General features: G+C 41.9%; 1 protein-coding gene across 1 annotated transcript in view; it reads left to right on the top strand.

Moving 5' to 3' along the window:
- Positions 1-21,899, top strand: part of Morc1 (MORC family CW-type zinc finger 1) — a 308,590-nt gene that overhangs the window by 236,586 nt on the left and 50,105 nt on the right. Inside the window, exons 18-20 of the mRNA XM_041673094.1 lie at positions 741-879; positions 17,866-17,934; positions 21,649-21,897. Coding sequence (XP_041529028.1) covers positions 741-879; positions 17,866-17,934; positions 21,649-21,897 — 457 coding nt within the window. The remainder of the gene's footprint in view (positions 1-740; positions 880-17,865; positions 17,935-21,648; positions 21,898-21,899) is intronic.

Below are 21,899 nucleotides of genomic sequence, written 5' to 3'. Positions count from 1 at the left end.
AAAAATTGATGGATTCAGCTCTCTAGAACAGTTATAGCATTTTAAAAAATTAAAGCAAAATGGCCCCAAGCTTTCCAAAATAAAGGCTTAGTTATTTTTTGTAACTATGATGAGAATTGTTCATGGCTGTAAAATACACAAAACTCGGAGCCAGGATGATTGCCAAGTACTAGGCCGTTGAGAACAGGTCATTTGGGAAAGATGTGTGAGTACGGGTTGCTCTGGCTATCTAGTGACCTCTGTGCAAGCCTCTATGACCCCAGAGCTGTCCCTGAACACTACATGGCATGATGGTCACTGTCTCTGAGTGATTCCAAACAAGATCCATGTGTCTCAGACACAGAATTGTTATCTTTTGGACAGACACAGGATTTTGAAACCTAATTTGGGGCCCATGGTGAAGAAATGTTTATTAGTATTGAGATAATTGAAACATTTTTTTTATAAAAAATATTTGTTTTATATAATTTAGGATAAGTGGGCCATCAGCAAAATAATTTGTATTTTCCCTTCCTCATAAACACATGTGCCCCCCCCCCTTTTTCCGTAGCTCTTTCCCATGCCAACTGGAAATTTAAGATGACAGATTGTTCCCCCAAAGTCATATAACCCTGCTTTATATTTGAATTTTGTGTGTATAAGAGAAAATATAACACTTTTGCGAAGTAAATCATCCTTTACAGTCAGCTTATACCTTACCCTTTCTTCTGATGCTAATCTGTTTTTTGTTGATTGTGAAGCTGTAATCAGCCAGAGCACCTGCCTTCTATCCCACTGGGCACCATGAACAGAAGACCACCATCAAAAGACGAGAAAGAGAAGCAACTGCAAGAGTCTGTGCAGAGGTACCAGAACAGGCTAGCGGAAGCACAGACCCAGGTGAGCTGTTACCCTTCCAAATTTAGCAATTGCTCCTGATCTGCTGATATCTTACATACACATCAACCAATATGGTTTCTCAGATAAAATGTACATGGCTTTTTTGTATTTCTCTTTTGCTACTTTTGCATCTAAGAATTATTTTGAAGGCAAACATGGAGTAAGGGGGGTTCAATAAAAATATCTGCAAATGTACTAAGGCATGCCGGGAATAAGGTATTCATTTCTGCTTTACAGTTCTGCGCTTGTTTAAGATCAGGTGTTCAAGACAGGGAGCCACATGTGCACAACTTCGAAAATTAGGCTACACTCCTTCCCTGCCCCCTGCATCACCAGGCTTCTTTGCTGGGGGTGGACATTTTAGGTAAAGAGTGTTTTTTTTTAGACAACTCTAGCCTATTAACACAGAATATCAAAGGCATTTTTTATTGTCAAGAGAACTCAGTAAGAATAAGCATTACTATGGATAAATAGGTAATTATAAGAATTTCAGTGAAAGAACTGTGACATACAGAAAAATCCCATGACTTTTATTTTTATTAGCATACATCAACTGTCCAAAGTAAGGGGATTTTCATGACATTTCTGTAATACATGTGATGTATTTCGATCATTTCCCGCCTCTCTCACTCTTAGCTTTCTCTCCTTCTTTGTTACTCCTTTCTCCATCTCTCCTCTCATTTATTTTTGTCTTCATTTTTCACATTGTTTGCCCGCTTCAGTGTGAGTGAGTGAGTGTAAGTGTGTCTGTGTATGTGCGCACACACGCATGTGTGTACACTCAAGTACATGTGAAGGTCAGGCGACAAGCTTGGGTGTTGGTTGTCGGTTGTCACTTTCTGTCTTGTTTGAGGCAGGGTCTTTCTGTCATTCAAAGCCACGTTTGCCAGGCTGGCTGCCTGAGAACCTCTGGACATCTCCCATTCTCGCTTCCCATCTCACACAGGAGCATGAGGATTACAGACATGTGACACTGCACCATGAGTCTTCACACTCATGTAGCATGTGCACGACCCACTGAGTCACCCCCAACCCTATTTTCTTAACTAAGAGTGATAGCTCTGCTTGTAGACTCAGCACCCAAGTTTAGCATTTTAAGCTTTATGTAGTTAGTTTTCTCCAGCAGCATTTGAGAAGGTTGACAGTAAATATTCAGAATTATTGATTCATCTGTGGGTGCCAGAAAACAACAACAACAATAAAAAGAAAAGACTCATTAGAATGGAAAATCCATTGATGGGGTGGGATTCAATCCAACATAGATCAGTTTTGGTTTCTTATAATCAAATGTTTAATTTTCTCTTCCCACCTTCCCACTTTGCTAGAGATCTACAGTGCGGGTAGGACCCCAGTTGAGGTGCTAACATGACTGGCCTCCCCCTTTAGTTTGGCATCTTGGTCAGTTTGGGAATGATACTGAGGATTACTGAAGCAACACATCCTGAAGCATTGCCTGCTGCTCAAGCACACCTTGCTGTTCTATTTCATTTATAAAGCCTCTAGTCTTGGGTGTGATAAAAGGAGCCAGAAGTAAAGCTATCAGAGTCTGTGGTTATTTTAACTAAGAGGAAATAGATAAATACTGATGTTTCTGTTCTGAAATATCTCTTCTTTTTAAAGTCATTTCTCAGTTTCTCTCACTTCTTGAAGCTTTGGAAAGATATCAACACATTGGAGTTGATTTTATCTTTTGACCATCTCTGAATATATTATTTTCCTTCCTTAGAGGTCACTATTGACAATTGGATATTTGATAGTGCCATTCACAAGTCTTAATTAGCTTACTGTTTGTTTAAAGTCAGATTTTGTTATTTATCATTGAGATGGAGATTTTAACAGAAGCTGATGAAGTCAACAAATGGGAAACATCCATTCTGCTTATTCTCTCTTTCTTGATAGTTTGTTCCCCCTCCCCCCACACACAAATTAAATGAGGATTTTAGATTCAGTTTGTTTCAATTCTAAGAGCAATTTAGCATCACTTGTGGAATCTTATTCAAAGACTATAAGAATCTTCACTGTCTTTTTCCTTTACTGAAAGGAAAGTTTCTACAAAAATCTGCATGGGAAAACAGTCCTAGAATCATAATATACTTTCAAGGATTCAGTGCTAGTCAATTACCCAGTTACAGACAGCTGGTTAGTTTCTAATTGTCATTGACTTTTGAATGTTTGCTTTTGGGGATGTCCAAGGTTAGACCATGTAGAAAGTTCAGAGTAACTGGAATATGAGAATGTAAGGTTCTTGAAAGCAGGGAAAGTCTCAACTATGCCTACCATGACTCAATATTATCTAAGTCAGTGCCTGGTGGATGCTGAGCACTCAACAAGTCATGGTTGCAACAGTAAATAAACCGTGTCTCCAGTTACCAAATTGTCTCTTTAATTACCAAATCTAATGAGGATTTTCAAATTGCCAACCACAATAAGACATCCATCATTAATTCAGCAATGCCTGATCACACCTGGAATGGTGTGGAAGTTTATTCTGAGAAAGCCTCAGGGACATTTTAGAATAAGTACCTGTCGTAAGGGAAGTGGCCTTGAACTTCTATCCTGAAGTCTACTTAGAGTAAATTGAAGGACATCAGAGCATTTGAGGCAAGAATGGCACAAAGGAAGACTTGGCAATGAGCCTTGCTCTGATTCCTCATGGGGAAGCTCAGATAACTGTGAAAAGCAAACTCAGTTTTTGTGTGATGTAGCTGTGTTTTCAGAATATCAAAATTCTTTTGAAAAACATGGGAATCACTGAATAGAAGAATTTTGAAAGACCACCTCAATTCTCCTTTTTAAAAATTAATCCATGAAAGTAACATGGATTCAATAACTCTCCTTTGGTGATGTCTACCTAGGGTCAGAAGGAAGACTGAAAGCCATGCAGCAAACAGTATGAAGTTGCCTTCTTGATTGCCCTTAGGACAATGGTTCTCAATCCCTAGGTCATGGCTTTTTGGGGGTTGAATATCAGATATCCTGTATATCAGATATTTATATTATGATTCATAACAGTAGAAAATCATAGTTATGAAGGAGCAACAAAAATAATTTTGTGGCTGGAGGTCACCATAACATGAGGAACTGTATTAAAGGGTCACAGTGTCAGGAAGGTTGAGAGCCACTGTCTTAGAATAACTCTTTCACATACAAGGGTCCATAGATATGGGGATGGGGAGGTCAGAGAAGCAGCATGGGCTCCACTCAGTATCAAGATAAGCTACATTCGGGTGAAGGCTGAATACTGCCAAAAAATCAAGAACAGGCTAATTTATTATCATGATTCAGCATGTTTCATATCTAGTACTCATTTGTCTGTCTTCTTACATCAGCCTGTCATAAAGTATAAACCATGTAATTATGCTTACCCACCTCCTTGTTCCTCCCACTAGCCTCTCATTAGCAGTGGCCTGTTGGAAGGAGGCCGCTTGTTGGTTCCTGGGGCTCAGCCAGAAGTAATCACACAGAAACTATATTATTTAAACCACTCCTTGGCCCATTATCTCTACTTCTTTTTTTGTTTTTTGTTTTTTTTTTCAGCGAATACTGAGTCAGCCTGCATTTATTTATCATATGCTTTATATATCCCAATTCAAAAGGGGGGAGGCAAAAGACTTCTTTACCACGATACAAAGAACAAACAGAGCAATTACCTTTTCTATACCTAAAACACCAAGTGACCATATCCTGATTTAAGTCTTCTGTTGTTTAGGCAGGATATGCAGTGACCTCACCCTAGTCCAAGTTCCTGTAATAACCTTGAATGAGCAGGAATAAGCCTGTACTCTCTGATCTCTAGTCAAGATGTGGAACAGATGATCCACATCCATGGGCTCTGACATATTCCTCCTTTATAAATTTATTTATTAAAGCCTAAGATTCTGTTACATGACAGATGACTGTGCCTGGCTTAGGTTGTTCTCTTCCACCTTCCAGACTTATGTATCATCAGTACATACAGTCCATCATGCACATCCTGTCTTAGATTTACTGGAGGGAAAAAGATCTTACCCATCATTGACTACCATAATCTCTTTATAAAGGCTTAAGGGACAGTATGTAGCTAGATGTTGTACACCCCTGAGCCAACTTTCCATCGAGAGTGTTCACAAATAACTAGATAATCATAGGAAAGCAGATAATGCCTTACAATACACATGCCCCTATAGCCACAATATCTCCTTAAAAAGGAGTAGAGGATGACTAAGATGGGATGACCTATTTAAATAGGTCCAGAATAGCTTTGATAGTTTTTAGCTGCATCAAAATCCAAATTTGTCTTATTAAATATAACAAATCTAAGGACTCATTAGCTCCAGGTCAATTTTTTTCATTAATACTTGAATATCTTTATTAGCTACTTGATTCTTAGCTTTTTATTTATTTATTTATTAAAGATTTCTGCCTCCTCCCCTCTACCACCTCCCATGTCCCTCCCCCTCCCCCAATCAAGTCCCCTTCCCTCATCAGCCCGAAGAGCAGTCCGGGTTCCCTGCCTTGTGGGAAGTCCAAGGACCTCCCACCTGCTTCCAGGTCTAGTAAGGTAAGCATCCAAATTGCCTAGGCTCCTACAAAGCCAGTATGTGCAGTAGGATCAAAACCCATTGCCATTGTTCTTGACTTCTCAGCAGTCCTCATTGTCTGCTATGTTCAGCGAGTCCGGTTTTATCCTATGCTTTTTCAGACCCAGTCCAGCTGACCTTGTTGAGTTCCCGATAGATCATCCCCAATGTCTCAGTATGTGGGTGCACCCCTCACGGTCCTGAGTTCCTTGCTCATGCTCTCTCTCCTTCTGCTTTTGATTTAGACCTTGGGATTTCAGTCAGGTGTTCCAATTTGGGTCTCTGTCTCTGTCTACTTTCATTGCCCGAATAAAGTTAATCTCCAGGAGGATGACTATATGTCTTTCTTTGGGTTCACCTTCTTATTTAGCTTCTCTAGGATCATGAATTATAGGCTCAATGTCCTTTATTTATGGCTAGAATCCAAATATGAGTGAATACATCCCATGTTCCTCTTTTTGGGTCTGGCTTACCTCACTCAGGATAGTGTTTTCTATTTCCGTCCATTTGCATGCAAAATTCAAGAAGTCCTTGTTTTTTACTGCTGAGTAGTACTCTAATATGTATATATTCCATACTTTCTTCATTCATTCTTCCATTGAAGGGCATCTAGGTTGTTTCCAGGTTCTGGCTATTACAAACAATGCTGCTATGAACATAGTTGAGCATATACTTTTGTTGTATGATAGGACATGCCTTGGGTATATTCCCAAGAGTGGTATTGCTGGGTCCAGGAGTAGGTTGATCCTGAATTTCCTGAGAAACCGGCACACTGATTTCCAAAGTGGTTGCACAAGTTTGCATTCCCACCAGCAATGGATGTATCTCTACTTCTTATTGGCTAGCTCTTACATATTAATTTAACCCATTTCCATTAATATGTGTATTGCCACATGGCAGTGGCTTACCTGGTAAAGTTTCGGCATCTTTCTCTGGTGGGGCTACATGTCTTCTCTCTGACTCCACCTCCTTTCTCCCAGCATTCAGTTTAGTTTTCCCCATCTAGCTCTGTTCCTCTATAGCTCTGCAATAGGCCCAAAGAAGTTCCTTTATTAACCAATGATATTTACAGCATACAGAGGGGAATCCCACATCAGTGATCAATTACATACTAATCCCAGTTCCCCCTCCTTCCTCTCCTCCCACTCCCTCCTACCCCCAACTATTCCCCAGAGAGGGTAAATCTTCCCTGGGTTCAATTCTGTCACTTCGTTGAGCCAGGACCAAGCTCCCTGCCCATGTGCCTAGGCTGAGCAAGGTGTCTCTCCATAAAGAATGGGCTCCACGAAGTCAGTTCATGCATTAGAGTTAGGTCTTTGTCACACTGCCAGTGGCCCCATATACTGCCCAAGCCACACCATTGTCACTTATATTAGGGAGCCTAGTTTGGTTTTATGCAAGTTCCCCAGTAGCTAATCCAGAGGCAGTGATCTCCCACTAGCTTGGGCCAGCTGATTCTGTGCGTTTTCCCTTCATGGTCTTGATCTGTTTGTTCATATTATTGCTCCTCCCTCACTTTGATTGTACTCTGGGAGCTCAGCCCAGTGGTTGGTTGTGGATCTCTGCACCTGCTTCTAGCTGTTTCTGACAGAGGGTTCTAACTTCTCTGGGGGTGTGGACTACAGCCTCATTATCATTTGCACACACTTAGCTCTTCATCTCTGTATTCTAGCATCAACAGTAGCTGAAAGTTTGATGTGGAAAATGAAGAAGGTAACTAGGTATCTTGGTTAATTCTCTGTTGCTATGATACCATGACCAAAAGCAATTTAAGGAAGAAAAGTATATTTGGTGTACAGTTCATGGACACCATCCATTATCTCAGGGGATTCAAGGCTCCCCACAGTCCCTCGATCTCTGCATCATGTCCAGTTGTGGTTTCCTGTGGTGGTCTCCATTTGTTGGAAGGAGAGGCTTCTGATGAGGGCTGGTCGAAACACTTGTCTATGGGTATATTTGGCCAAGATTTAGAATGTTGTAAGGACGTTGGTCTGGCAAGTTTCTTTGCTAAGGTTCATGACGTCACTAGCCAAGATATGATGACTCCTTGTCCAGTATCAGGAATGATTTTCTTCTTCTGCAGAATGGATCTTGAATACAGTTAGACAGTTGTGGGCTACCACCATGTGTGTACCTCTTTTTGCACATTTAGGGATATCCTGCCATGCTGGTCATTGTTGTGGCTCATGGGTGTTGCATCAAGGTAGGACTAGTCATTGCCAGTCCTTGACAGCTGGTAAAGTATCTTCTAGTTAGAAGACAGATGACAAGAAAGAGGCTTTCAGGTTAGACCCAACCGGAATCATCCAAACTAGAGGCTCACTTTATTAAAGTAATTAATTCGTCGCTGGAAGATTGTCTCGTAGAGGTGATTGGGGATCCTGCTGACTTGACAGCCAATGCTAAGCACCACACTAGATCCAAGGTCATGCTGGTCTCAAGTTCTGTAGTTCTTGGCTTTATATCACATACGACCGAGAGAGTAGTGTTCATACTTCTGCTCCTCTCCAAACACAGCAGCTATGGCTTCTCTCCCACCTTGTACACACCCTACTCGTGTGTAGTACACACCCTACCTGCGTGTAGAGTGACTGTCTCTTACCTCTAGCAGCACCCACACAGGCCACCCATGTTGTGAGAGCACCCAAAGTCAGTCAGAATATTTGGGCATCCTAACGTCTCCAGTGTGAAAGGCATAGCTCATACCGACACCGCAGCCCCACGTGGTTGCACACACTTCCCACGACATTCCAGCTACTGGAACCCATTATAAGAGGAAGAGAGTGAAGTTCAAGTCAAATAATCAATCGAGTCAGGAACCTTTAAATGGTGACATTGGGATTTTCATATATATATATATATATATATATGCACCAATTTTGTTCACAGGGGTAAAAACGAAGCTGCAGAAGAAAAGGATGCCCAAACATTTACAGGGCAACAGAGTAGTATGTTACAAATTATATTTGGTAAAAGAAACTCCTAAGTTCAGTAAAGCTGAAAAGAAAGGCCAGCTCACGCTCTGTCACCCTTGATGGTACATTTTTATGGAATAAAGAGATCATGTAATTGATAACCAGTGTCGACCAGCCAAAACCCTGGTTATAAATTGTGTGGCCAGAGCAAACTTCTGAAATCTTTGGTCTGAACAGATGAAAGAGGAATTTGTGCCCAACTTCAGTGTAGGCTTTATTCTCCCTTTACCCGCTTTCTATACTGAGTGTCAAGCGCCACCTGCTGGCCAAGAGAAGCATTTTATTAGTTACACGTCACTTGATTGCTTGACTGCTGCTGCTTGACAACTGGATAATTGTTTTTCTATTTTCTAATATACCGAGGTAATAATTTTAATACCATTGACAAATGAAATCAAATTCTGTGCAATTTAGGAGTTTCTAAGCTTCCAGTTTTCACCTCCCTTAGTTTGAACTTGCACCTGAAATGTCTATATTCCCTCCAAGGATGACTCAGAATTTAGTTTTAGTTACATTTGATTCAGGCTTTTGGGGGGACTGGATTAAAATACCCCCAGCCATTAAAGGATGAATCATAGTTTCATGCTCTAAACTAACCTCCTGTATGTTTAGCTTTTACTTTCAAGCATTATCATTTATTTTTATTGGATAAGTGTGTGGGGTTTGCCTGCATGGATGTCTGCATAACTTGCACTCGGTACTCATGGAGATCAGAAGAGGACATTGGATGTTCTGGAACTGGAATGCAGATGGTCGTGAGCTGCCATGTGGATGCTGGGAATTTGCGTGTTTGTGCAGTGCTGTTCTCTTGCTTATGTATCCTCTAGGCTTTGTGATGAATAGGAATTTGTTAGCCACAGCCAAGGCTTCCCGTAGTCTGCACCTCCCTTCGTGACATCGTTTCCCCACTCTACCTTATTCTGCCCTGCATTTTCCACATGCTCCTCATGTCCACAGTGCACTGAGAACCTTGGCTCCTGCTGTTTTCCTCTGCAGTGGCCTTTTCCCCTTCTCTAGTCCTGTGTGGTCTCAGACTAATGCCCAACCCTGTGCGAAATCGCTGCCCACTACTGCCCTGTAAAAGAACCTTTCTCTCCTTCTGGTCCCTGTCCATAGCATGTCTTTCTTACGGCATACTTTCACCTTCTCCCTGCCATTGCAGACACTTAGCAGATCCATTTCCTTCATTGGGCTATGGGCTTTTTAAAAGAAAAGGCTCATCTCATTTACTCTTGCCCACATTCCCAGCCACACCAAGGATCTGATCTTTTGAGTGATAAGTATCTACTAAATGATGTGGAGGGCAGAATGAATAACTCAATGTTTTCATTTGGTAAGGCTGAGGCGCCTAACACAGGTGAAACTCTCCAACTTCTGTATCCTCTATGACCGGAGACCAAACTTGACTTGCCCTTGGTCAAAGTGGAATGATGTATACCGAAGTAAGGAGTTCACATCTGGATTCCATCTGGCATGTTGATAGCCTTCCCACTAAATGGACTGTCCTGATGGAATTCCATGCCTCCTGAAAAGGAAAGGCAGCAATATCTTTCTATTCTTTCACAGAGCTTGTATGGACACTGACAAAAAGAAAATGGCCTTAAATAATCTGGCAGTTCCCGTGTTGGTCGTTGTCGTTGTCGCTGTAAATGTTGAGCAAAGGCGGCGGGAGGAAGTTTTAGCTGTGTTTTTGAAGTTAGAATGAAATATCTGCAGAGAACTTGGTAATGGAGACCGTGAACACATTTTCCCATCAAGAATTTAATCTTCTCTAATGTGCCATTTATTGTGTGGGATGCTGATTTCAAATCGGTGTCACTACATTGACAGATGCCTTAGAAAGTATATTGATTTATCACGAGTGCTTTCCATTCCCCTTACATAAATATCTATGTTCTAAAATTTATAGTACCCAAAGACCCTTGTCTTGCAAGAGGCTATTATACTCCTTGTAGATGAAATATTTTCCTTTCTTACTCTGGCTACAAAGAAAGATCTCATTTCCCTGTGCTGTCGCGTGACTTTCTAAGACGGAAAATGAATGATGCCTTCACCTTTGTGGCCCTGAGTTCTTGCATAATAACAAGAGGTTAGAAGAACTGCTTATGACGAGCTCGTCCAGAAGCCCCCTGCAGGCGGGCACAGTGGGCTCTCTCTGTCTTGGAGCACTTCTCACTACCATGCCTGGCTCACTGTTGTGCACGCAGATTGCCATGGGACGGAGGTCCTCTCTCTCCAGTTTGAATTGACCCGCCAAATTGTCTTAAGAAGCAGGTGTTAAACCTTCTGCCAGAACAGTAGTTTGAGTTTGCTAAAGAAACCCAGAGAGGATCAGTGGCTGGAGAGAAGGTAGCAGCCTTGTGTGATGGCATGCGTTCACAAAACCCAGGATATGCCCAACTTCCGGATTCATAAACTACCCAACCTTTTCCCAGGAGGTTGGGACTGAGGCAAGTTACCTATTGTCATATGCTGCAGGGCTTTCCAGATGTGATCAAATAATGATACTGAAGACCAAGATGACTTTAACTCCAGAGAGGATTATGTCCCTTTCTAGAGGACAGACATAGCTGTGACAGTTGCATGCAGACATGCTGTGTTCCATTCCTCTTCTTGTGTGCCTGTCATTCCTATCCACCTCAGTAAGGATGAGAGAAGAGGTTCGGGTGTGTGGCCAGAAATAATTTAATGGGAGACAATACTGATTTAGATTCTAATGCTTACGTACGTACCTGTTTGATCTCTGCCCTACAAACCCTCCTTAAGCACCTGAACCATATGTATCATGAGTTCTCAATTAATATACAGGCTAATCAAGGACTGTCAGCAGCTCCCTGGCATCCTGATTGTACTTGCGAGCCTGTTCCCTGGCTGAGCTAGGTAAGATGCAGGTATTTGGCCTCCTTCCAAAGCAGGCTCCTTCTTGCTCCTCTGTAAGGGAAGGCCAGGCCTCAGAGCCTACAACTCTGTGCAGAGTGACTCTGTGTCATTCCTGGGGAGCTGGGATCCTGTTTTTCATCTTGTTTGGCTTTAATCTATCTTCTAATACAGAGCCTGATTCTACATCTTGAATTCAGTTCAAGGATCTGAATTTTCTTACTGTGTCGACTTTGAACTTGTTTTTACATGTAGTACCACTGGCTTGTTAATCCTTGTTGAAACTTTGACGCCTGTGTTTTCTTGATCTATAGTCTATCCTAAGGCTCTGTAGTCTCAGAACAACTCAGACTGGATCTGTCTCTAGTTCTGTATCTGGGACTTTGCCAGAGGGGGCACTGAACCCTTTAGCCCATCTTCCCTGACCAGTTCCAACCTCCTACACAGGATATGGAGAGGAGCTGCTTCCACCTCAGGGCCTAGCAGTGCAGGGATGGAGTGACCTCACTTACATAGGAGTAACTGGGAAATTCAGAGCTAATAGTGATTTTTATTTGAGGACTCTGTCGGTTCTAGGCAGATTTGGAAGACAAGCTGATCACTTGGGATTTTTGAGTGTTTTTTTTTTTCAGTTACTAATTTTTTTACATACATTATTATTTTCTCCCTCCCCCAACTCCTTCCAGCTCCCTACCCACCCAACTTCCTGTTCTTTCTCTATCTCTAAAAAGAAAAAAAAATAAAAGCAAACATCAAAACAAACAACAACTACAAGACAAAAGCAACAGCAAGAAAAACTGTACCAAAACAAACCAACAGCACAAAGCAAATACGGAGTCTGTTTTGTGTTTGCTAACTACAGGCACAGGGCCTGTCCTGGAGTGCATAGCTAATACACCTAGTGACACTCCAGTGGAGAAAATTAACTCCTAATGACACAGTGCTATACCCGTGGATCAGTGCCTTGTTCATCCCTTATCAGAGAAGCTTCTTCTTGCAGCAGATGGCAATTAACACAGAGCGACCCACAACTGGAAAATGTACAGAGAGACTTTAGAGCACTCAGCCCTAAATGGGATGTCTTCATCAAACCCGTCCACTCAAGGCTCAGTGATTTGGAAGAGGAGGCAGGAGACAGAAAGATTGGAAGAGCCAGAGGTGGCAGATGACTCCGAAGAAACAATGTCATCCAGACACACTAGGGCTGATCTCCACATGAGCTCACAGAGGCTGTGACAGCACACAAGCGGGACCTTATTAGCAGCTTTTTAAGTAGGAAAAGGAAGCAGCAAGCAGTGGTGAGAATTTTGGTCTGTTTGGAATGCAAGCAAAGCTCTCTGAGGGAAGCTAAGACCTTAAGGAGAGGAGACGGAAATTAGAAATATATATGAGAAAAATATCCAATTATCTTTTTGCTACAAAGATGTCCTTTCAAATTCAAACACACTCTCCAGAGATCCCACAGCTTCGACAGAGAAGTTTCTTCAGATGCTCACTAATGATCAGTCGCAAATGGGATTCCATGGTATGCTGCTTTCTTCCAGATCTCAAGTTTAGTACATTTAGTCAGAAGTCGCTATAGAAACATGAACATGTTTTTCTCTACAGTGCCACGCACCATCAACACACACACATACACATGCATACACATGCACTCATGCACACATACACACATGCACACACATATACACATGCACACACATACACACATGCACATGCACAATACACATGCACACACACACACACACATGCACACACACACAGGAGGGAATGTACACTAGGTCCACAAAACAAAAGTCTCTCCCATCAGAGTCTTGGAAACTCCATTTCAGGCTGTGTCCATCACAAATGTTCACCCCTTTCTTTCTTCCTGGGAGGGTTCCTCTGTTTTCTGCTTCCACAGATAACCCAGCTGAGCCGGGTCTTCCTGATTCCATTGTGGGTTACAAGACTCTGAACTTGTAAGAGAAATGCAATCATCTTGCTGGTAGAGCCTATAACAAAGATGTAAAAATAAATACCTTTATTTGTAAGATTTCTATCACTGTTCTTTTTTTGAAGTCTGAAAAGATGATGAGCATCAAAAGATGCTGTCATTAGGAAACAGCTATTCACTAGGTAACAGAGGCAGAATTGGAAGTGGATTAGCTGTGCCGACAGAGTTCAGTTTTATTAAAGTGCAATCAAAGATGGGAAAAATCTGTTCTTCAAATTAAAAATGAATATATATGATTTTTAAAGATATTTAAAAATAATAGGGCAACCTGCACGCTGATGCTGCAAGCCGATTGCCGGTTAGTGGGAATGCTGTTTCTAATTAGAACCAAAGGACAAACTTCACTTAGTGTGATTAGCATGTGCAGATTCTGTAGTGCACCAATTATATGTCTGTATCTTTTCTATGGTTGTTTCAGAAAGGAAACTGATGGAATCTATCTACTCTATCTTAGTTCTTTAGCAAACTTCCTCCTCTTTTATTGTTTGGTTTTGGCTTTGTCCCTTTAATTCTGTTGCATTTGGGTTTTCAAGAAAAATTCTAGATGGGGGTCAGGTAGGTTGAGGAGAAGTGGTGAGTACAATGTAAAGAAATCCAATAAATGTATATAAAATGGATAAAGGTAGGCACATGCCTACGTAATCACACAGAGGTTCTGTAGGTATATATGTGGTAAATTTGTGGTTGGGAGAGATTTGACAATATTTTTTAACTATTAAAAAAGAAAGCCAATGAAATTGAAGATCCTTAGCACAGAGAGGGATGTGAAGTCGGGCTGATGAACAGAACACACAGGAGACAAAGGGAGAATGTGAGGACAAGGGGGAGGGGGCTTTCAGTCGAAGGAGGAGGAGCTGTGTGTTTCCCAAGCATGAAGAGAGCCTTTGAGGGCTTCACATACACTAATAACCTTAATTTTGTCTTCTCTGAAGAGGAATTGGGGCCATATGATGACAGAGAAGGGCACTGTGTTCAGATGCTCTGAAGAACAGACTCGTGTGGTTGGGAACAAGGGTCAATTAGTGACAAATGATACAATTGACCTATGATGAGAATCACGTATCCGCTAGGGGTATGAAATCAACAGTCTCGGGGCGTCTGAAATTTCTGAACTGTTGAACTATTCTGCTCCCCTGTTTTCATCTGAGAGACTAAACCCTCATCTGGAAAGGAAAATTAAGAAATTCAGAGTTTATAGTGATCCTAAGGAGAATCATGAGTGACCTGAGGACTCAGGGCTGCGGACCATCAGGAGGGGTGGGGCAGAGCACAACCCAGGGGATAGACTTCTCTTATTAGAATTAGAGAGTCAAGCGATGGGGAGATGAAGGGGGAAAAGTTTTAATTGACAGCCACAGCGCCAGAGATACTCTGGACACAATTAAAGCTATCAAGTCTAAGGAAGAGTAAAGAATTTCACAGCTGGACATTTTTTTTTTTTTTGGCATGAAATTACTAGTGCAAACGGCTGACATGAAGACATCCCTGGAATTAGAAAGTAAAAGTATGTGGTTAGGATTCACGAAGGATGTGAGTAGAACTCAGGAGGGAAGAATACAGCTCCAAATTCCCTAATCCATATCATGCACCTTTAGGCAGGAAGCAGTAGCCAGCTGTGTTCAGGCTTGCTCTGTACAGAAGTGAGCAAGGAAGGCATTCACTTTAGCCGCTCCTCCTCCTTTGTGCCACCAACTACTTACTTAACTTCATTTTATTCCTTGAAGCTAGTATAGCATCTTCTATCGGCTTCATGATGACTTCAAAATGTTCTGTTTGGCCATAATTATTAATGCTTTTTTTAAAATTCAAAATGCAACTGGAAATTCTGCCGTGCTTCTCTGTGTCTCTTCTCCTTTTGTAGAAATAACTCTGAAGCCGAAACAAAAGAGCAGAATTTACAGGACTCATAAAATGTCCATTCGCTCACAATTCTTATTTAGCAAGATGGTTAGTAATTTAGGTCCGATCCCATTACAATAAAACTGTAAGGCAGAGAACAGTTATCTTTAAGTTATTATTAAAAATGTTGTAAACTCAAATAATGTAATTGAGTCATATATTATAGCCAGGCTACACTTGGTCCGTTTTGCCATGTCAGGAATCAGTCCCATTATAAAGGGTTGCTAACACTTGCTGGAAATGAATGTCCATGGCAAGGTAGAAAGCACTTGCAAGGTGTGATAGTATCCAGCATTGATGACAGAATCTGTCAAACTGTGAATTCAGAGTAGACCCCTGACAGTGTTTCAACCATAGAAAGATAGGCAGTACACTGTAGCTCCATCAGTTTACCCTACAATGGGCAACTCTTTCTCTAAGCATCACACTCTGTGCCCTATATAACAGAAACAAATGTGAAAGTCCAGTCTATTGCAATGCATCATTGACAGGTAACTGTAAGACAGTGTGATACAACCACATAGATAGGTAGCATCATGGTGGACTTTGCGTGCAAACATGGCTGTCAATACACATCTTTTCTACCCTTTTCTGGAAGTCCTGGAAGAACAAGGCATACAGAGGACAAAGATGTAAACTCCATGAAGCCAGGAGATTCTTTCAGATATTTCTAGGGGTAGCTTGGAAGAGCCAATATGAAACAGGAGCTTCAATGGAAGAAAGAAAAAGCAGTTGCCTAGACCCCAGCAAGAGTGGGTCAGAAGGATCAGCAGATATGCAGCTGCAGAGAAGGGCGAATGTGGAGAAGGAAAAGCAATGATAGTCATTGTTTCCAGTGGTGGGAGGATGCCTGCAACCCTGCTGGACACACGCCAGTTCGTGGGAATAGGATACATGGGATGCTTGTGAAAGAACTTAAGAAGTTAGGAGTGACAGAGCAGTGGTTTTTGTGGGTATGAAAAAAAGAGGCTCTGCTTATGAAGAACTTGCTGGAATCTCACCTTCTACTCTACTTTTCCTATGGAGACACTCTGACCAAGAGCTGTCTTGGAAAACCTAACTCATAACTATGGCTTTTTTTCCCTCCAAATGGTAATTTTATTTCCTTTTTGATTGTTTTCTACATCCTCCCAACTTTCTTTTTCTTATTTTATTTTATTGTTTAATTGTTTTTATAGAGCTATATATATTTTCTCTACTTCCATTCCTTCCTATCCCCTCCCCTTCTCCCCTCTTCCATTATCCCCATGCTCCCAATTTACTCAAGAAATCTTGTCTTTTTCTACTTCCCATGTAGATTAGAGAATGAACCAGTGTAGCTCTTTTTACTTTGTAGCTTTAAAACAAGAACACATTAAAAAGCACAAATCTCTTTATCCACAGTGTTGTGTGAGCCAAAAAATAGCAAATGGTTCTTCCCTCGAGACCAGGATTTAGCAGTTGGAATGGGTGCTTTTAGCACTGAGACTTGAAGGATGAGTAGGATTTATCAGAAAGACAATATTGAACAGGACCATCCAGGCCAAAGACGTGGCTTGTCTAGTGGTGCAACAATAAAAAAGGGGGCCGTGTAAACAGGTAGGAACATTGAGTCACAGAGGCAAGAGACAGATGGGAAGTGGTCAAGATTAGGGTAGACATTAGGAAACATTATAAACCATGTGAGTGTGGTGAGTTTGCACTTACTCAATCTAAATTGAAAGTCCCTATGCCAGGCCAGGTACCAGAGACTCAGCAATGGTACCGCCTTTTAGGCTAGTGCTTCTCCATCATACATGCATATCAGAACCACTTAAAGAAGACTAAAATGATGCTACCAGTCCCCACCCTCGATAGTTAAGGCAGAATTCCATGCATAAGGATGGGGAAATTCACATAGCTTGTTCCTTGATGTGGAGTAGAGGAGGTTTGTGAGCCAGCAATGTTTAGAACCTCTAACCTGTGCGTCTGTACTAATGATCCACCAATTAAGAGAGATCCCTGGAGGAAGTGCTGTGAACAGAACAGATTCAGATTTGGAAGGGTTACCTTGAAGGTACTTGCCAAGAGCTATCTGAATGCCAGGACAATGAGTTCCAGGTCAGGCAGTCAGACCTACATAGTGGGACCCCCCCCCCCCCATCTCAGAATAAAATAGCAGCAACAAAAACAGTAGCTAAAAGCAACTGCAAAAGCTGTAGTGTCAAAGGTGCTCCTGTCTCCATAGCCTGTCTGGGGATACGGGAAGCTGCTGGGTGCTGGGCATAAGATGACATCTCAAAGGTAAGAGACATGGTAAAAGACACTTCACTCTCACCAATTCACCAAACCTCAGCCCAGTGCTCCCAGCAAGAGGGAATGATGCCTCAGGCCAGGATGCCCCCAAGCTCTGCAGACAGAGAGCTGAGTTTTCATAGAGGAGAGGCAGGAGACTATGGGATGCAGAGGCTGGACGCAGACAGGGTTTGGTCTTGAAGTTGCTCATAAGACATTAGTTTGCAGTGCTTACTAAAGCTTTGGATGCTTTTCCACCATTCAGATACCATTGTAAGAACAACTGTGCCACAGAACTGAAGGTTTATGGGTAAGGAGTGTGATCTAGATGCTTCTTTAAGAAAGGAAGAATACTGAATTTCTGTAATATGCCAACTGAAGGATTTTTTAAGTCATTAAATTTGCTTTAATTATTTTCTTCCCACAGAAGCCTCAGCTTATCGCAATGAATAGAATTTCTGAGTTCAAGTCCTCCTGCCTTTCTACAGCACCCAAGGTGAGTAATTAAAATAGGAGTCAGGATCCAGAGAGATGGCTCAACGGTTAAGAGCACTGGCTCTCTTACAAATCCAGCCTCAAGTACCCACATAGTGGATCACAGCCATCTGTGTCCCCAGTTTCACGGGATCTGACACCATCTCTTAGCCTCTATAGATACTGCATGCATGTAGTGTACAAAAAGCAGATGAGGCATTACAGACACATAAAATAAAAACAAAACTTTTGAAAATCTCAGAAATATTTTAAGTAAGCACATATAGTAATATCCAGCCATTTGTGTTAGATTTCTCATGCAAGCTTCATCAGTCACAGAATGAAGCACTAATAGGTGTTAGGTAACACTCTTTTCTCTCTAGACTGACACATATCTATTAGCAAAACTTAGGAAATAAAGCATAAATAATATTTAAATCTTCCATTATCTTACTGGTTGGATATGACAATTCCAATTCTTAAAAATATTTTCCCCCATAGTTTCTATGAGAAAGACAGTGGTTTAGTCTGTGGAGGTATAGTTACCTAAAAATAGTTTAATTCTGATTCTAATTCTTGAATATGTATGTGTGTGCACGTGGATGGGTGTACATGTATGTGTAGGCATGCTTTCATGAGTGTGTACATGCTGGTGGTGACCAGGGGACAGCTATCAATGTTGTCTCCCAGAAGAAGGGATCCACTGGTCTCCACTCGCTAAAGCTGGGGTTATCAGTGTGTCACTGTACCCAACTTTTTAAGATGGATTCAAGTCCTTGTGTTTGCATGACAAACACTTTCTTGTTTTTTAAAGCTTGATAACTATCCTATAATGCTTTATTTCTCAATTTTCCACTATATAAGGTTTAAAATTTAGGGTCCCACATAACTCACACCTGCAATGTCTGCATTAGGATGGCAGAGGCAAGAGGAGCACCTTAAGTTCAGGAGTGTTGTTAGAGTGCCACTTGTTCATCCCGGCCGCCCAGAATCGAAATAATCACACAGAAACTATATTAATTAAATTACTGCTTGGCCCATTATTAGCTCTAGCTTCTTCTTCTTTTTTTTCAAAGGAAGGAAAAGGTTTATTTGGGGAGAAAAGGGTTTATTTCATTTAAGCTTTCACATCTATTTATTTATTTATTTATGATTGCTGCCTCCTCCCTGCCACTGCCTCCCATTTCCCTCTCCCTCCTTCAATCAAGTCCCCTTCCCTCATTAGCCCGAAGAGCTATCATAGCTCTAGCTTCTTATTGGCTAACTCTTACATCTTAATTTAACCCATTTCTGTTAATCTGTGTATCGCCATATGGCTGTGGCTTACCAGCTAAAGTTCTGGTGTCTGTCTCCAGCAGGGCTACATAGCTTCTCTCTGACTCCACCTTTTTCCTCCCAGCATTCAGCTTAGTTTGCTCCACTTAGATCTGTTCTCCTGTAGCTCTGCTATAGGCCCAAAACAGTTCCTTTATTTATTAATGGTAATCACAGCATACAGAGAGGAATCCCACATCACAGGAGCATTGGCATAAGTTCAAAACTAGCCTCGTCTACCAACTTGAAGCCTGCCAGGCAGGTGCGTGGGAGGTTTTATGCATGCCCCTCTTCATAGATGCACTACAACAACATAAAATGAAATGTAGAGGACTTTTGAATCATCCAGGCAGCTTTAAAAAGCAATCGTTGTGAGGCGTCAGAACTCCTCAGCATATTAGACACAGGAATATGTAGGAAACTCCACATTTCAATTATTCCCATTTTATGTGTGTGTGCATGGATATGTATAAGTGTCCCTGTTTGTGTGAGGTGCACATGCATGTACATGGGGTCAAAAGTTGACGTCATGTGTCTTGAAGAACCACTCCTACATTATTATCTGAGACAAGGACTTTCACTACACTTGTGGTTTACTGACTTAGCTAATCGTCTGGTCAACAGGCCTAAGGATTCACCCATTTCTCTCTCCCCAGAGGTTACATGTGTGCAGCCCTGCACCAGGTTTTTTATATGGATGCTGGAAATCCAAACCCAGGCATTCTCAGTTGCCTTCTGCCCTGCCCTCAACTCTCATAGGTCTTAATAGATATAGATGTGTATATTTTATATCTTGATATGTCTTCATAGTTGCTTTAAATATTGAAACATTTGCTTCCAGTGTGTCCCTTTAGTTTGTGTTGTCATTGCTTGCATTTTCTGTACTTCACATAGGAGCTAAAACTTTTGAACCTAGTAATAAGTTGGAGTGCACATGAGCTCATAGCCCCACCCCTTCTTTCATAGGAATGTACCTAACTCACTACATAGCTGAACTGCAGAATCAGGCACAGGAGGGGTATGTTCTATTTGTATTAAATTTGGTTCTCCTGAGTGACAGCCCATCAGTCACCTGCAGGAAACATAAAAATGCTAGAACACCACCCATCTTCTGCCTACCCCCAGACCTCCTAGTTCTTTTTGGATTCTAGTAAACAGGCTAGACCCTAGCTAGGAGGTGCACACACTCTGTCTAATACTCCTACCATGCATGTCCTTCACAGGTTGAAAAAGTAGTCAGCAGGAGCAGGGTGCAGAATGGGAGATGTGGGATTGGCCTGGGAATGGGAGCTTACCTCATCTTTCATGCACCAGGGAAAAAACATAAGTGTGTCATGTCCCTGCCTTCAGCCCACCTCAGCAGCTCTTCCTGAGTCTGCTTTTGAGTGAACTATTACTGACATATACACTTGCGAAAGCGGCTATCCAAAACCTTTGATCTTTGGACGAGGTATGACTGATAACCCTGAGCCTCACAAGCTGTCGAAGAGCAGAGAATGAGCTTCTATGATGTCCTCAGTCCCCAACTGACATCTCTATTATCCTCTGCCCCACAAGGCTCAGAGCACATCACAGAGGAGGTGGCAGAAAGATTGTAAGTGTGAGAGATGAGAGAGATCCTGTGTGGTTCTGTGTCTTCTGGACATGGCAGGGGCATCATTCGCATGAACTCAAGGAGCTGTGGTTACGTCCATGTCCTGCCCAAGATCAAGTCAGTCAGCATTCTACCATGGATGAGGGAGGAACACATCCACTCCCTAGCCCCACCCTGAGGTACTTGTAGCAGCAGATGACTGGTAGTGGAAGGAGAGCCATTTTCCTTCAGAGGTATGGATGTGTTCCTGTGGAAAGTACCACACTCATGTGCACATAGGCAGCGTTAGTTGAACTCAAGGATTTAAGGAAATTAGAAAGAGAACATGTCTTAGTTACTTTCCTACGGATGTGACAGAACACCATGACCAAGGCATCTTGGAAAAGAAACCATTAAACTTAGGAGTTCACAGTTCCCAAGGATAGTACAGTCCATGACTTTCATCACCGGGAGAGGGGCATTGCAATAGTCAGGGAGGCTTGGCTGTAATTGTAGCTAGGAACTTATATCTGATTCATAAGAAGGAGTGAAGGAAAAGAGGGGGGAGGAGGGATCAAGCATGAGTGTGTGAAAAACCATGCTAACTGGAAATGCTGTGGGCTTTTGAAAGCTTAAGTACATGAGCCTATGTGGACCATTCTCATTCAAAGCACTACAGCATGGATTGGGGAAATCTGGGAGAAATTGGAGGCCAGAAATAGGTGGCGAATATAATCAAATTACATGTATGCTATAAAAATACAGTTCAGTGTTATAGAGAAAATGGTAACTCATCATAAATAATTCAACTCCATTTCATAAAATTATATCTTCTTGTTTTCAATTAAGGAAAAATCCAAACTTGGGAGAGTTGGGTCTGCGGTGGTAGACCTAATACAAGGCACTCCTCCATCATCTGTCCAGTGTTTGTCCAGCCAAAGAGGTCAAAAAAGAAGCCTGGAGGATCCGGACTCGGACGTGGTGTTTGTCTGCAAGACTAGGATTCTGAAGAGGACTGTGAAGGCGAAAGTGCAGCCCCAGCAGCGGAGTTGTGTGCCAGCTCAGTCAGTAAACATCAAGGTCGTGGAGCCATCCCAGGC

The sequence above is a fragment of the Microtus oregoni genome, unplaced genomic scaffold, assembly GCF_018167655.1.
Source record: "Microtus oregoni isolate MIOR12 unplaced genomic scaffold, Mior012 000023F_ref0000262, whole genome shotgun sequence".
Classification (NCBI taxonomy): Eukaryota; Metazoa; Chordata; class Mammalia; order Rodentia; family Cricetidae; genus Microtus; species Microtus oregoni.
This window is presented reverse-complemented; position numbering and strand designations above follow the sequence as displayed.